Raw genomic sequence first — 17341 nt, 5'->3', positions numbered from 1 at the left:
AACATCTGAAGATCAAGTAAGGTTAGAGTGCTTCAAATTTCATGGGCTGGCTCCAGTGATTGTCCTCATTTCCAGCAAAGGAAGAATCTCTAAAACCAAAATGAACTTTTGAACCTGTATCCAGCGTTTGTTAAAAACCTTGAGCTGCGTCGAAAATCCGACAACCTAAAGCGTGTGAGTCATGACTTTGAAAACCTGTTAGAGATAAATACGTAGAAGATAGGCTGAAGACAAGGCACAGCGTGATACTCCTGCGTGCCTGGCTGTAAATCAAATAGGGAGGGGTGCAGAGTTTTGAATGTAGCTCGGTCTGGGAAGACGCCACCACCCTGCCCTCTTTGAAGGTGGCTTTATGTAACTTCACATCCAGCGATCCCTTCAGGTGCCCTCCCTCTATGTTACCGCTGGCATCAGCGGAGGCAGAAAAATTTTTGACGCTTGCCCGAGGTCAGGCCTTGAAAATTTATTTCACCCCAGAAAATTTCAGGGCTTCTGTACTGGTTGCCCCACACCTGAAGTCGGCCAGGCTCTCTCAAGTGCTAAACCAAGTTAAGTGTAAAATCGTATGACTGCATTGAACTTTTCTTCACCTTTGATGAGCAATTCTGAGAGGTCTCAAGAGTTCAGAGGGAAGTTAAAAGCTGTTCAGTTACTCGGCATTACATACTCCCTCGAGGCTGAGCAGCACGGATGGGAGGAAAAGAACTCGCTTCCAAAACGTAAGCAGTAGCCCAAGTTCCGAGTTGGCGTGGGACCAACACGCTGCAGAAAACACCATGAGCTGGGAAAGCTGAACCTGAGCAGCAGCAGCAGCAGCAGCAGCAGCAGCAGCAGCAGCAGCAGCACGGGCCAAGCCGAGGAACCTTAGCAAGCGCCACATGCAAGGTGCAGTGCTCGGCGGGGACAACTCGGTCCCTTCGGCATTCAAAAAATGCTCCCCGTTGTCGCCTGGTGGTAGAACACCTGCGGACTGCGCCCGAACGCCGACCTTTGCGAAGGGCCTAAGAGCGCCCGGGGGGCTCCCCGCCGCCGGGCAGGCTCTCCGCGGGGCCGGCACCACCCGGCGCGCCCGGCCTCAGCCCCACCCCCGTGAGGCTGCGGCGGGCCCCCCGCCCTCGCCGCTGCCCACCGCGCCTGCGGCGGGAGCCGGCGCGGGGCGGCGGGCGGGACGGCGCACCGCCCGCCCTGTCCCGCGGGGCCGCTTTTTTTGGCGGAGCGCGCTGCCAGCGGCGAGAGGACGGAGGCCGCCAGCCCTGCGGCTGCTCCCCCCACCCGGCTTCAGCTCTGCCCGGGGCGGGGGCGCGGCCGCCGAGCGGGGCGGGGAGGGGGGGGGGGGGGCGGCGGCGGCGGCAGCGCACACAATGGCCGCGCCGGCAGCCGCCCGCAGGCCCGCGCCGGGCGGGGGGGGGGGGGGGGCGCGCCGCCGTGGGCTCCCCCCGTCGCCGGGGCGGGGCGCACCTGGCCGTGGCGCCCGTCGGGGCACGGCACGGCAGGGCAGGGCAGAGGCGGGCAGAGCAGAGGCGGGCAGGCCGCGGCGTGGGGCGGGGGGGGGGCGGCGGGCGGCTTCCCATTGGCCGGGCGGCGGAGCCCCGCGCGGCGGCGTCGCGCGGTGGCTGCGCGCCGGCCGGGAGCGGCCGCGGCGCTGTCGCCGCCTCACGGGTCGCCGAGCGGCCGGGGCGCCGGCGGCGGCAACAGCAGCGGGTGAGGGGCGAGCGGGCGGGCGAGGGAGGGAGGGAGGGAGCGGGCGGGCGCGGCAGCGGCCGCCGCAGGGACCGGCCCCGCGAGCCCCTGCCCAGCGGCGGGGAGGGGATCCCCCGCCTCGCCCGCCCTCCCTCGCCCGGGGTCAGGTGCGGGGATGCCCGGGGGCTCCCGCCGCAGGCCCGGCGGCACGTCCCGGTTGACCGGGCAACGGAGCCGCGGAGGAATGCGGCGGGCGGCTGGGCGGCAGTGCGGCTGCCGGGAAGGGGCGGGGGCGGGGGGCGCCGCTGCTTTCTTCTCCCGCCGCCCGGGCAGCGGCTGGGGAGGCGCCCTCCGGCCCGCGGGTGCCGCTTCCTTCGCGGGCGGGGGGGGCGGCCGGAGGGACGCCGCCCGGCCGCGGGCAGGGGCGTTCACCTCCGCGCTCCTCCGCAGGGCGCGCAGCCGGCGGCTCCGGGGCGCTGGTGATGAGGGCGGCGAGCAGAGGCTGAAGCCGGCGAGGCGGCAGCGACCATGACGGTGTTCAGACAGGAGAACCTGGAGGAGCACTACGAGACGGGCGAGGACCTCGGCAGGTGGGTGCGGGCCGGCGGCGGGGCCGGGCGGCGGGAACCGTCGCCGCTGAGCGCGGCGGGGCAAGGGGCGAGGGCAGGCGCAGCTGCTGCCTGCCGCTTGAGATGGCCCCACGTCGCCTTTCTTCCCCCTCTGCGGTGCCCGGCGACGGGAAGGGCGGTTGGATTACAAGCTGCGGCGTGTTTGCTTTTTTTAGTACGGGCCTGAGGGGGGTTTGGACTTTAGCAGCTCCCCATTACTACCTTCTGTGATTCTACGATTAGTGCCTTCTCGGCGTGGTGCCCATCTGGGTGTCGTGCGGCGCGGACGCAAGTACCGGCTGCCTTCGGGCCGGAGGGGCAGCTGTGGAATCCTGAGGCTTGCTGCTGTTAGCCAGGCGGGTAAACTGCCTGGAAACGTGCTGGGTTTGTAGGACAGAAGTTTGCGTTGTGTCAGTAGCGGGGGACCCCGCATGCATGGCGTGTTGGTTTTGCTTTAGTAACGCGGTTAAAGAGGCGGGAGAAACCCCATTTCATCAGTAAGCACTACTGCGGTGAAGATCACTTTCTGGGCATCGCTGCTGGAGCTGGAAGTCGGATCAGGGGATGCGAGCTGGGCGCCGCGGATGAAGCACTGCCTGCTTGAACCGCAGTTCTTGAATGCTGTGTGGTGCTATTCCTCCGAGCTCAAGCCAGTAGTCATGCCTTGGTTTTTTTCAGTGCTGTCTTGTGTTTTAAAACTGTCAGTTTATCACTGAATTGTCTTACGTGCGAGTCCCTTTCATCTTCCTTCCCGCTTCTTTAGGGGGGAATCCAGTGGCATTTTAGCACACCAGTATGGCAGAATCCTTTCCTACTGTTCCTCTTGGTGATTTCAAAGCTTAGGATCAGTGTTTAATTACCACAGGGCAGTGTCTGTGGGGCAGATGATCCCACATCTAGTTGTGTGTGTATACCTTTCCAGTGAAGGGTCCAGTAGTAGCGAATGCTGTGAACAAGGTAGTGGCATAGGCAGGAACTTAGAAATAGAACACCGTATCTTAAATTAACCAAAACAAAAAAACAACCAAAGGAACAAAAAGCCCCCACATTATCAGAAAGTTCATTGGACTGCATTTAAAATAAACCTCACCCCATTTATGTACAAGCTTGTCGCCGTGACTTGTACAGGTACATGATGAATGTGTACTCTTATTTTCACATAGTGTTCTGAGTTGGCTTTTTCATACATCTAGAATGACAGGCTGTGTTGGACAGCGAAGTCTTATTAACTTGTTGGATACCATGCTAGAAAGACGTTTTACCATGCTAAGCCGTAAGTTTTGCTTATGTGGTCTAAATATTTTGTTTGGACACAAAATTGTTTGATTTCATTTCCATTCTTTTTTAGCAAGAACACATAAAGTGTTCTGAAATTCAAGTTTAGGTTTCTGGACTCTTAAAAATAAAACTATGCCTGTGCTTACAGACACCAATACATGATTTACTTTATAGAAGGAAATAGAGACACAACTCTAGAAATTGTCTATCACGTTTTCGTAAGGTTCTTCAGGGAGAAGACAATGTCAGTATGCTAGTTTAGAAAGTGTTGAAGGTTTATATAACCTCTCTTGTATTTACTTTTAAAGAGAAAGTGTCAACGCAATGTTTGGTCCCCAGTACATATTTGTGAAATAGAAGAATTGGCCTCAGGCCAATTACATAAGAAATGTTTAAATATATGGGGATTTTTCCAAACAAACATACTTTGGAGATCACATGTTAGCTCCAGAACACAGCAGTGAAGACCAAGCATTTCATTTTTACAGTACGGGGAAGTGCAAACACTGAATAATGTTATATAGTTTAAAAAAAAAAAAAAAAAAAAAAGAAGGGGTTTTTCAAATTGGCAGAATATTAGGTAATAGAATTCAGTAAAAAAAAAAAAAAAAAAGGTGTATTAATGTGATCAGTTACCGACAAGGTATTACAGTACTGAAGTTGCTTTTATTCATCTTAATGGTATATAAGCTTGGCATGCAGTCTAAACCTGTAATATTTTAAGAATTTAAAACAGTGTTAAACTCTGCTCTAGTTTTTCTGTGAAAAAAGTGAAGGAAGCTAAGAAACTCATCAGTTTTATCTACTTTTGTGAGACAATACTGGTGGACAGTAAAATATTGTGAAATATTTGACAGGGCTTTTGCTTTAAAAATGGAATGCAGTTATTTAGAAGGGCCAAAGCTTTCATTTCATCATCACTTTAAGAAACCAGGATTATTCCACTGCGAAGCGTTGCCATAAAACCATAAGAGTAACCAAATCTTAGGATAGCTGTTGTATGGTTTAGTTCAGTGGTGGCTTTAACTTCTTTTTAAATTTAAATTTCTAGGATTGCTTAAAATGTTCTCTTGTAAATCACATTGCTTTCCATTCCTCCTTTGCCTCTTCGGTAGGTTTCTCACGGGTACCTCTTCGGTAGGTTTCTCACGATTACGTTTGCATGTAAATGTAGTTGCAGATGTCGACCCTGAGGATCAAAACTCAGAAAGTAGAGAGTATTAAAAACACCTTTGACTTTAAAATTTATTGTGTTCATTTGGGAACCCAAATGTGATTTAATACTTGAGCCAGGCAATGATGAAAGGTTCCATTTTGCAAAATCAACTTATTTTTCCCCTTCTAAGGGAAGAATTCTTTTATTTCCTCTTACTTAGCTGCAGTCATGCAGCAAACAAGGTGAATAAATGAACAGATGAGTTTTTATTGGCAGAGGTGTGTTTGAATAAATGGATCCTGAAGTTCCTAGGCCAACCTGCCTTTTGAGAAAGCTCAGTGAAGATGCAAATCCTCAGAAATTTTAATAATCTTCACTATTTTCCCTTGTAAATTATTTAGCAGTCTTTATTACCTTATAATACTTCTGACAGTAACTAGAATAAAAAAATCATTTGAATAAGAAAGTGATCTAAGAAAGGTGTCTTGAAGAAAGTAAATGGATTATGTAAATTAAATTTTTGACTGAAACTAATAAAGGAGGTTTAAATATTGCTTAACATAAAACCTGGAGTTGTTGGAAACAAGAAGGGATAATGGTGTGCCTAGGCTGAAAAAAAATGCACTTTCTGGTTTTCTGGTATTTCACAGTGCCTTTGCAGAAAAAGTAATAAATGGTCCTTGTCCTTTTACTAAAATGTTTGAGTTTTATTCCATTTTTTTGTTTGTTTTGATTTATGCCAGGGGAGAGTAAGAAAAAAGAAACTGGGGGTTGTGCATACTGACAGGATCACCCTTATTTGTCTTGCCCTGTACCTGATTTCTTCTGACAGATTTGTGGCTGTTCAAGTTGGTTTATTTTAAGCTTTTGTACAAAAACAGTCTTGTGCGACTTGTGGATCAAATGTTGTCTTTAGCACAGAACATATAAGAAGATTGTGCTCTTGATCATTGTGTATGTTGCATTGCATACGCTTTTCTTCCATCTTACGAATTTGAAGTGATTGCATCGTTCAGATGCAGGCTACCTACAGATGTGTTAAGTAATCATCTGACCGTGAAATTTCAAGGGGTGGTAGAGATTATTGTGAAAGAGCGACAAATTTACTAAAGCTATTTTGTTCATTTTAATTCTGCTGGTAGTTGCAGGCAGTGTGACTGTGCACTTTAAATACCCTGCTGCAGTGGTTTTACTTCAGTCAGCCCAAAAGACAGAAATTCAAGTTCATTAGTATTAAAAACCTCACCATGGTGAGCACGCAAGTAAAGATCTTGAAACTAGATCAAACTAATAAAAATATTTTTGGGAGAGAATATAAATAAGGGAGAACAGGGAGCTGTGCAAATGTGTATTTACAATCTGAAAAACATTCTTTTTTGCCTTTGAGCGTTGAGTGAAAAGAGATTTTTAAATTTTTTTTTCCCTGGATGCTGGAAACTAATTTCTGTGGTAAGTAGGAAGTATGTAAGCAGAACACAAATACATATATATATCTATGTGTGTGTGTATGTATATATGTATTTTTGGTTATTCACATATCACTTTTCAGAAACGCTGCTTTTTAGAACTGCGAAGGCTGTACATCATCTATCCACACACCATAACTGTAACTACATTGCATGCCGGTGTTGGGAGGAGAATAAAAACGCTGTACAAAAAAATAACTTGGATGGCAACTAGAATTTGACCTTCATGGCGCTTTCAGGCTTGACAACTTAAACTAATCTTGCTAAATAGCTGATGTACTAAAATTGTGTGAGTATTGTCAAGCTCTCTTGTGAGATGTATAGGATGTGAAATTCCTTTGAGGTGATACTTCCTTTCAGAGTGGTCACATTTAAAACCCATGCCAACTGTCTTTAATAATGTTATAGTGTAACATTTTTTCCTGTGAATTATCAGATTAGAAAGTCATATGGGGGTGGAAAGGAGCAATGTGAACCGTGGTCTGGTAAGGCTGCAAGTATTGCATTTAAGGTATAAAGTTTTTAACTGTGATACAATGAAGTTTCCAATTTCTGTTTTCATGGATTTTCTTCCTGTAACAATATCTCCATTGCTTCATTAAAGGCATGTGTTAACCTTCCTTTTCCTACAGAGTTGATATGGTTAAGTACTGAAGACGCAGAAGGTGCAAACCTCTGTGGTACTGTTTCCTGTGTTATGTGTACAGGCACAACAATAAACGCAGCAGGTGTGGAATTCTGTAGCTACATGCATGCAAATTCCAGTAGAACATGATAATTAATTACAGTAAATTGAGTGGACTATATGAGTTTTTCAGGGACAAGGACCTGGGAAGAAACCCAGAAAATGTTGGCCACAAAGCTGCTGTTTGAGCAGGAAACCTGGTTGGTTGGTTGGTGTATTTGTGCTTTTTTTTTTTTTTTTTTTAAGGGTTGAAAATTGTGAAATTCAGACTACAGCAAAGAACCCTTTCTGTGCTGTTTGTGAACCATGTAAATGTTGTATCAGTCTTGTCAGCTCTCAGAGAAGTCAGTTATTCATGACTGTCTGCAAGTTCTATCACTGGTGGTTGCGTGGGTACTGAAAAAGAAGGTCTTAACTGGAAAGCATAGTGGGAGGAATTATTCTTCTGTGTCTCAAGTCACTTTACCTCCCAGCCATGCTTCAGAATGCCTCCTTTTCACAAACGCCTAATAACCTGCAAGCTGCTGATTGCGCAGGCTGCAAGAGGCTGTCACCATACAGTGCTTCTGGTGACAATTACTGCCTTATAAAATGTGCTGAGAGGTTTGCTGCATGAAAAGCACAAGAGGTGCAGATGCTTTTTCAGTATAATTGCTTGGTCCTGCTTAGTTTATTTCTCGCTCTGGGGGAGAATAATGCCTGCTTTGTAGGTCTTTTAAAATGAAGTGTAATTAAAACTAGAGCTTGCTGATTATTCTGTGCCTTCAGTTTAAATGTACAAATCTTTGTAAATCTAAACTCATCAGGAAGCAGATAAAAATGCTTGTCTTGATTTCACTTCTAGCCAGGCTCAGTGAGGCACAATGAGTACCGGAGCTGGTATGTTAGGGGTGTGCTGAAACTTTCGTTCCATCTTTCCAGGCTTTGGGTTTTTGTCCTTCTGTGTTTGTTGGAGTTTTTTGGTGTTTTCCTTTTTTTTTCTCCCCTTTACAGATGTCGAGTATATCACTTCTTCTGATGGAGCTGTGTGTACCAAACAGAAATTAGCCCCTTTAGCTTAGGAAAAGGGAGGCTGAGGCTGCGTTTTTGAGAGCCGTGCACCAAGCTCAGTCCGTGCTGTTGGTGGCTGAAAGGAGCAGTATCACTTTCCTCTGCTCTGTGTTTCTGTGTGGTTTTTTTTGATGCAGCGATGCTGCCAAAGGGGGGGAAAAAAAAAACCAAACCACCTTATATCTTATTTATGGCAGCAGTGCACACTCAAATCAGCTGAAAGCACTGTGAAATCTCAGCCTGTGTGAAGTTGTGACTGCCTCCATAAATATACCTCAAGTTAAATACGTAGGAGGGACAGAGATAGAGTCACTTTACTACAAAGGCAGAATAACATAAACTGACAACAAGGATAAGCTGGAAATTAGGAAAATGATGGGTGACGCAGTGGTTCTGGAGTTACCTTGACAAATGGTTGTTGCAGTTGGTCAGAGGTATTCAAAGGTGTATCAGTTTTTGGAGGAAATTGCATGTTTCCTGTGAGACCCAGAGATGGGCTTAATGGCCAGGTGTCCTTCTGTTTTTAACTGGCTTGGTTAGCAAACCTGTGGAACTTGTTGGTACAATTTTATATTCTGCAGTAAAGGTGCCAGTTAAAGGAGTGGCTGAGTAGTTTCTGTTTCCTGGATGGTAGTGACTTGCATAGGAGCTCAGTCTCAAATAAGACTGTTGTTTCTCAAACTGTATTTTGACCCCATTGCAGGAAGCTAAGTGACGCAAAGGAAGATTATCCAACAAACCTGGAAAGTGTTCATTGACTTACCATGCAGTATAGTGGATCCTGCTTAACCATCACTAGTTCATGGCTGAGCTAGACGAAGCTGAGGGAAGTGTGGACAAAGCCTAAAGATCTTCAAGCCTAAACTATTTCTTTGCATGTCTTTGTTATGCAGTGAATTTTGGAGTAACACAAATGGTGTGAAATTTAGTACAACTGGGTACAAAGGCCTGTGCCGAGCAGTCTAATATACTTAATGTTGTTAAACTCTGGGCATATCATCACCTAGGGGGTGATACAGAAAGAGTGGAACCTGCATGTTTTCATCAGTTGTTGGGTGACATTCCTGTTGGTTTTAGTACAGTTATGGACCAAGCTAATACCAGAGTTGAATTGTAGGGCCAGGTATCTCTCTAAATCCTTGTGCAATACCTTGCTACGTCCTCCTTTACATGGTACTCGCAGCTCTTGTCGCTCCATTTCAAACAGGTTGCTGCTGTTCTGTTCTAAAGTGACGAAGAGATGCTAAGGTGGTGAAGCTGGAAGAAGCTTCTTAAGAGAGGAGACTTAAGACTTTGGTACATTTAGCCTTGCACCAGGCAGATTGGAGTGGTATGATTTTTAAATACACTGGGAGAATGAAAATGCTTGGGGAAACAAAGAAACTTTAGTAACTGGATTTACACTTACAGTGTTCACAGGTGAATCTTCAGGCTGTTAATGGAACGACTGCGTGCCTCCAGGAAGTGAAGTTTGGGACTTGTCTTTGAAATGAAGTCAATGTGAACAGGGAACCTAAGTTATATCAAGATTGAGCTTGTAAAATTAAAGAAAAGGATTGCATGATACTGTATGGGGGAGGAGGAAGCTGATAAGGATACAGTTATTGTGGATATCTTAGATCAGTTTTAACTCTCTTTTAAAGCTTTCAGGCATATTGTAGTCCTTGAGGATGTTGTCCTTTTGTACTAAAGGCATTATGTTTTCAGTGTGTTGGAGTTTGGTGGGTTTTTTGGTTGTGGCACGCATTGATGTTTGGGGAGAATGTTTTCTGATAGGTGCTTCTCAACCAAATCCAGAACAAGGGGAAGGAAATAAAACATCAAACCCAAGAGAATAATGTTGCACACCATCATGTGGATTGCTGTAAAACACCACACTGAGTAATCCACGTGATGGTCTGCAACCTTATTCTCTTGGGTTTGATGTTTTATTTCCGTCCCCTTATTCCCCTCTGATTATGCAAGCAAATGTGACAGACAGTTTCTGTTTCAAGAGACAATACTGTTGAGGAGGAAGCATCATTGCAAGGCTCCCCAGACTGGGTGTGTGCATTGACCACCAGCAGCAGGGACCTTGCAGCATGGTGGTGTTCCACTCTTTGCTAGAGCAAGTCTTATCCAGTGTCATCTGCCTGCAGGGGCAAGTCTGTCTGTTTGTTAGCTTAAATGGTCTTGCCTGTACTTAATCCCCCCAAAAATACTTCTTACTGGGTGGTCACAAACATAAGGGGACATACCCAAAGCTTGGAAGAGTTCACAGGCAGTGTAAGTTGTAACTGTGCATGCAATATGATTGGAACGTATAGTTTAATTGAGTTTTCTGCTGAACTATGCAGAGGACTGAGCTTCTGGGAAGGAAAAAATCTGCTTTGGGCGGTAGCATTCTGTCTGTGTGCTTCTTGCTTGAACAGCATGCGAAGTTATCCTGTAACTGACCTGGTGTACTGGAAATACAGTGGAAATCAGTGGAAATGTATCTTTATTTGTGAACAATTAATCTTGTGTTTCTAAGTTTTCACAAGTTACTTGAAGAGCCCTACTTTCTCTCTGGTATGTAAATTGGCTTCGGGGCTCCTGTCCCTTTCCTCATTTTTTTTCTCAAGTATCAGTAAGTAGTCATTGTAAGATTTGAGGTACTGGGTGGGTGTGCCTGTAGAAGTGTTCACTTAGAGTACCTGCTCATGTGCCATGGGAACTGATAGCTGAGGGACGTTTTCTCCAGGTCACATAGTCTGTTGAAACTGTGGTGTTTGGAAGTTGTTACTCTTATGGGACAGAGAAAAGGTGTTCATTTCTGGAGTCTTAGGTGAATTTTAACTGTCTTGTGATTATAGAGAAGCAGTATGGTGCCTCTATTCTCTTCTTTCTCTGTTTTCTGAAATTTCTAATCTCGTTGACTATTGCAAGGTTGTCTACAGCTTAAGAGGATTGGACTTCATTGCTGAGATGGTCCTTTGTAATCCTGTATTTCTAAATGAGACTGAGAAAGCCTGTGCTTAAAACCTACATTCATATGTACTCTGTGTGGTGTGTGTTATTTGGTACTGTGCTTCCTTTGCCTAGTTATGTAGGTGTAACTAGATGGAGCTAACTTTTATGTTGATAATATTGTAAACCATGCCAGAACAGAATACAACTAAATTATTCTGCCAAGTTTAATGGAGATTGATGTGTGGGGGTTTTCCCCTTTATTCACAAAGGAAAATAATATTAGTGGGTATTTTGCTTGGGTCTAATAACTTCATGGCCAAGAACTCAGCACTTTCAATAGCTTCATCAACAAAACTGGCAATTTATTAATTTGCAAGAAGAAAAAATACATGTGAGTCTTATGTGGAAATAAATTTTAGCTTTGTTTTGATACTTTTCTTCTTGCTGACTCTGATTCCTTTATTGGGACATTTGGTTCCTGCTACCTTTAATGAAGATGATGCAGATGTAATCCCAGAGATAGGTATTTCACCTTGTCTCCTACTGCTTTCTTTTTCTTTGGGTTGGTTTGGTGTTGGGTTTGGGGCTGGAGGGGGTTGTTTGGTGGTTTGGTTTTTTTCTTTTTCCTGCAAGCATAGACTTCAGACATTTTGGTATGGGAGTTAGGACTTTTTTTGGTATATTATCTGACTGTCAGTATTTTTGTATCTCCATGAGCAGGACCATCTGCGCAGAATTGTTGTTGATTCCCTGGGAAGGGAAAGCACATCAGGGAACAGCTTAGTTCCTTATGTCTCATCTTTTCTCATTGCTTTTTATTTGAAAGGGCCTTCTGATACTACTTACTTCACATTCCTGCCTAAAAGAAGGATTGCTTTTCCTGCTTTTGTTGCCAGTTATAACATTAACTGGAGAACAAATCATTCCTGATTGTATTTTACAAAGCTGGTCCACTTCTGCAGCCCTTGTTGTCCCTTTAAAAAGAAACCTTTATGTTAGTGTCCCTCCTGCAGGTGTGTTAGTTTCAGGTCAGCACTGCCCTACCTGCCTGCTGGCCTGCCTTCCTGTTTTTACAGGGTGGCTAAGCCAGCCTAATGAGAGGGCCAGTGAATGCGATGATCCTGTTCCTCACCCACTGAGCTGCATTCTCCTGCTGCTTCTCCTGTGCTGGCACTGGCATTGTCCCGAGCACAGCCTGGAAGCAGGAGGGGATTACAGATTGAGCTCCCTGAACTGGGTCACCGTGGGCATGCCAGGCAAGTATGAGTGCCAGCTGCCGGCACGGTGTAGGAATGCACAGCCAGAGGGATGGGGAAGCCTCCGGTTGTGACAGATGCTGGCTCAATCTACTAACCCGCACAGTAAAGCCCATGCCCTGTGTGCTCTGTGTCAGTGCCATGCAGGTGTGGCCAGCTAAGACAGCATGGAAGAGTTGCTCTGAACTGGGAAGCAAAAACTGACTGTCAATTAACCCTGGACAACAAGATCGGTGACTGCACAGTCTGAGTATGTTTTCCTGCGGCAGTAGCCGTAGTGTAGCCAGACAAGCCCTCCTTTACACAGGGGTCAGAGTGGGTAACTTGGAATATTTTTTTTAAATGTTCTAAATTCCTAAGTGCCCAAGCTTGTCTGCAAGAGTGAGTAGTTGTGAATAAAGGCTGAAGAGCTGGGGAAGCGGACAATTATTTGGCTGTAAATAGCAGCTCATAAAGCCATGATGTATATGGACAGTTAGTAAGGCACTTGGTATAAGAGTTGTGTATGTGACACAAACTGTGCTTTGTTTGTAATGCCATGTCTTCTTAAAAAGCTGTCTTCAGTCAAGGGAAAGCAGTGTTTTCATCACTGGACTGAATATTTTGGCTTAGATTATGTGTTTATAGATTGTATTACTTGGTCAGTTTCTTATGTATTTAGCTAACATCAAATTAATAATTGGAGGAGAAAAAGCAGAATTTTTCCCCCACAAAAAATTATTCTGCCATCTTCTGTGGACTATAAGCTTGAGTCTGTATGTTTCCTCTTGTGAGCTGATACTGAAAGATTAGTAAGATACCTGTGGATTTTACAGTGAATCTTTGTAACTGATGGGAAGTAATGAAACATGATGAAATCCATTCTCCACCTATAACTATCGTTTCTTGGGAAAGCTGAGTCATAACCTGTTTGGAACTTCACAGTCCATCCTCACTTATGCTTTCAGTGATTAGATCTTTACCCTTTTTCTAGTAACGGTTTGGTGAATGATCCATACCCTACCATCATATTAAATAATTCTTCAAATATGCTGAAAAAGCAACATTTTCTCACATTAGCATTGTTTAGTGTATCTAACAGGTGCAGCTGTGCTGCCAATGTCATGCATTTGTGTATTTTTATTTGTGGCCATTCAATGTAGCTATCTTCCAGAGTCAAAATCTGCATAGAAATGCTGCCTAGAGGCACATTGTTATTGCTCATTAAGATCATAGGTCATATGCTATAAAAGAGGGAGGTTCTGAAAAGGGGAAAGGAAGGGAAGCTGCCCATTGTGATGAAAGAATGGCATAACTGAGATCTGATAAGTATTATCACTAGACTCTGCCTCCCCAAGTTGAAGGACAAACACCCACGTCAGACATGCTTCAGAACCCATTGCTACAGAAGAGAAACAGGAAACTCGAAAACATTTTATGTATGCACTAGCAGCAACAACAGTCTTTAGCATCAACAAAATCACGTTTTTTCTGCTCATGTGTTTTACTATCCAGTCCCAGCTCCTGCTTTAAGAATTTCTGAGCAAGTGGTGACTGAGCTTTTATGTTCAGTTCTGAGTCAGATGTACATTGTGTACATTTTTCAAAATTCAGGAAGACTAACTTATGATTTAGTGTTAATTGCTGTGCTGGTTTACAAATTTCATGAAAAGCCCAAATGAAGGGGAAAATGAAGTACTGAAGAACAATAGAAGCATTAAGACTCAAACTCTGGTGTTAAGTACTGGCACAGTATATTATGTTCCTTATTTATATGGGCATGTACTTAAGCATTGATCCTTTAAGTACCTGTACGTGCAAGCTTCTTTTAAATACCATAAATGGCAGTAAGGTTAGCACTTTGCTTGAAAATCTGTGCATTTCTTTGCATTATCCCACCTTCCTTCTGGCTGTTTCCTTTCCATCATAGATGTAGTTATTACGTGAACTGTTTACAAGTGTGAGTACTCTGCTTTTCATATTATAAGACGATATCTGAAAAGGCTTTAGCAGATGTACACGTATTCAGACCAAATGGGTTTCGGCAAGCTCCAGCCCAAGCATCATTAATAGGAAATGGCTGACATCCAGCTGCCTTGGAAGTCTTGCAGCCATACGTATTCCCCCAGCTTATACATTAAATACAATTACTTCTCAGCACAGACTTCACATTGGTATTTAAACCACCGTGTCTATAAGTAGACTTCTGTCTAAAGCATTTTCTTGAGTACTTGCTTGGGCAAATAAGATAATACCTAGTTCTTTGCGTTCCGTAGTTTGATAATCACTTAAGTATAGGTGCTTGTGTTAAGGGACTTGAGGCATGGGACCTTCTCACGTTTTTTGTTGTTGTTGTTTTTACCATCTCCAAGTTTTAGAAGTATGATACATGTGTGTTTAGACTGAATTAACTTTCATCCTGGTTGTGTACAATTTATATTTGTTGTGTGATAAAACTTGACACCATGTTTAGTGAATTCCCCACCTCCCCCTCCCCCACCCCCCGCATATTGACAAAGGACCAGCTCCAAAGTCTTCTAGAACAGGTCAGTACTTTTTCCCTTTTGTTACAATGTTATCAATGCACTGTCAAAGATCAGTGACTTGGAAGTGTTCATTGAGAGAGAACCACAGAATACTGAGCTTCAGTCAATCTGACGCTACACTTGTGTTTTGTGAACAGTAGAGTACAAATGAGAGGCAGTAAGAATGTGAAAGTGGTTTAGTACTGCTGTCGTCTGTATGCTAGGAAGCTAAGAGGTCTTGAGCTTTGCAGTATGGCTTAGTCTCATATTAAAAAGGGACTGAATATAGCATGGAGAAGGCTGTTTAAAAACTTAACTCTAAAGTTTTCAAACTATATGTGTGATACGTATGTGCTTAGGCCATCTCACATTGAACTATATTAGATGAAATTTTAAGGTGAAAAGTAATTGTACAGTAAAATGAATTCTCAACAAGGAACCGTGAAAAATTGTTTCTCTTGTGCAGTGAGAAGTTTTACAGCTCCTAAAGAGAGCAAATCACAGCATTTAGATATTACACTTTTGCTTATAAAGGAATAGCCAACAACTTGATTTTTTTTATTTTTTTATTTTTTTTTTCCCCCTGATAATGTTGTAATTGCTATTCCTGCCTAGGCAATAACTGGATCAGAGACCAGAAAAATAGTGTCTGGCCATTGCTCAGCCTCTTGTGTAAAGTTTCAGTGATGTTGATAACTTGCATTTCTTGTCTCGTCTACTGGCACAGTGACAAGCACGCATGTCTGGTGTTACCCAGACTGTGTAAGTGAATGCTGGATAGATAATATGAAACTGAAGACAGAGCTGAATTGTTTATATACATACAGGAAGCAGCGAAGGTTTTGTCTGTGCCTGTCTGGTGTGTGCCTCTCACCCACCTATTCTAACTGTTCAAAGCACTATAAAAAGTAGGAAAGAGAATTTAGTCTTCGTTTGACTACTTTGAGGCTTTAGTAATTCAGTGAACTTTTTATAGCAATCTGTAAAGTTGTTAGTATGTCTTTGGTTTTTGTCTGCAGTAATTTATGGGTTTCCAGGAAGACAGAATCATCAAACCTTAAATAATGCTTCCAGCTTTTTTCAGTGTGCCTTCTCTTCTGAACATCTGCTGCCAGCTTAGACCCAGAGTACTTTATTCATTCAAATTTGCATTCCAAAACCCAAATGTGAATAGAAAAAAAAATCTGACATCAGAATTCCTGCTCAGGCAAGAGAATCTGTTTTAAAAAAACAGGATTACAGAACTCCATAAAAGCATGTAATGTCACTTTGTTCTGGTTAACAGCAACAAAAATCTGCTCATTTACCTGACTATTAGGCCACATCAATCCATTGACAAAAGTGTAATTTAGAATTAACAAGACAGTACTGGTAAGCACATTGATGTAAAGGAGTTCCTCTTTGTTTCTGTGTACAGCTTGTAACTTGGAACAACACTTTGTATTTGTACACAGATGCCAGTTTTTCAGTGTCGAGAATTTTCCTTTCATACACTATAAAGTTCTAGCAACAGTGCAACTCCTCTTTCTGGCAAGGGCTTTGTACATGCTTCAGAGTTAAAATAAATCTTTCTTCTCCTTTTCTGCCTCATCTCCTCTCCTGTGTGCTTTCATTCCTTGACCTTCAGCTGTGCTAAACTAATTTTCAAGAGCATGGTTTGACCTAATTGCTTAGCAGAGTATGATCATGGAGAGATCCCATACATTGTCTGCTAACCCTGTGGTCATAACTTCTTTAAAGTCATGTGCTCCTTTGAAAGAAGAAGACCATATTGATGGGAGGGAGGGCTGTGTGCTGGTGCTGTCTGTGGAGGATTTAGCAGCTGCAAGATCTCTCCTTTCTTTTTCTTTCATTGTCTGAGATACCATTGTCAGTGCCACCTTTTCTTCTTGAAAACCCTTATCCTTCATGCTGCATGGCACTTCAGAAAGAGACAGAAAGTCTTTAATCTGTGCTTTACTGAATCATGAATCTGTACTTTCCCCAAATGAAAAATACTTGGGCGTGTGTTCCTGCATGTTATTCCTTAGAAGGCTTGCGTGCCAGCATAGTGTAAATTTGAAATGCTCTGATGTTTTGGAAAAAGATAAATAAATCGGAAGACAAAGTAAAACAGGAGATGCAGTAGTAACTATTAGCTACCTTATTTTGAAAACTTTCAAAGCATAGCAGCAGGCAAACATGGTGGGAAGAGAGGGAGCACAACTGGCTCTTGTCCATGTGCTCACACCCAGGGAGCCTGTAGTGCCTTCCTTACCTGCACCTTGCTGCAGGCTTCAGCCTTCTTTTTGATACTGGTGATACTTCCTATCTAGCTCATCAGGGCCATCTCTAAAACACCTGAAGCTGTACACTACTGCAGAGCAAATCCTCCATCTGTTAAAACCTGTGTTTCCTGCTGCTGTTCGTTAGTGATGAATGCAGGGCTACACTGTGAAAACTCTTAACACACTTCTGGTTTAAGCTGTGCATAATGGTAACATAAATGAGAGTCAAGTGAAGAAATGTTTTCTTAGACTCCTTTGTGAGGCAGCTAGAAATTGAGTTCCTTGTACATGTCTATCTGTACTAAAACAAGTAGCAAATTAATTGGGGGTGTGGGAATTTTTCTAGCCTACAGAGCAGTCTAGTGACAGGAAAATCCACTTGCTAATAAGACTTCCAGCGTCAAGTGTGAAGTTCTTAAGGATTATTGAAGTTAACAGTCTGCAAAGTATAGTGCAAGGA

General features: G+C 44.0%; 1 protein-coding gene across 5 annotated transcripts in view; it reads left to right on the top strand.

Moving 5' to 3' along the window:
* Positions 1-862: 862 nt before the first annotated feature.
* The window catches only part of DAPK1 (death associated protein kinase 1), a 93974-nt gene continuing 77495 nt past the window's right edge, over positions 863-17341 (top strand). Inside the window, exons 1-2 of one of the 5 annotated variants that reach the window (XM_049795010.1) lie at positions 863-885; positions 2131-2270. In XM_049795010.1, the coding sequence (XP_049650967.1) occupies positions 2209-2270 (62 nt within the window). In that variant the 5' untranslated portion in view covers positions 863-885; positions 2131-2208. Of the gene's footprint in view, positions 886-1644; positions 1702-2043; positions 2271-17341 lie in introns of those variants that run through there. The other 4 variants (XM_049795009.1, XM_049795014.1, XR_007505073.1 and 1 more) reach the window with 4 other exon arrangements.

The sequence above is a fragment of the Accipiter gentilis genome, chromosome Z (assembly GCF_929443795.1).
Source record: "Accipiter gentilis chromosome Z, bAccGen1.1, whole genome shotgun sequence".
Taxonomy (NCBI): Eukaryota; Metazoa; Chordata; class Aves; order Accipitriformes; family Accipitridae; genus Astur; species Astur gentilis.
This window is presented reverse-complemented; position numbering and strand designations above follow the sequence as displayed.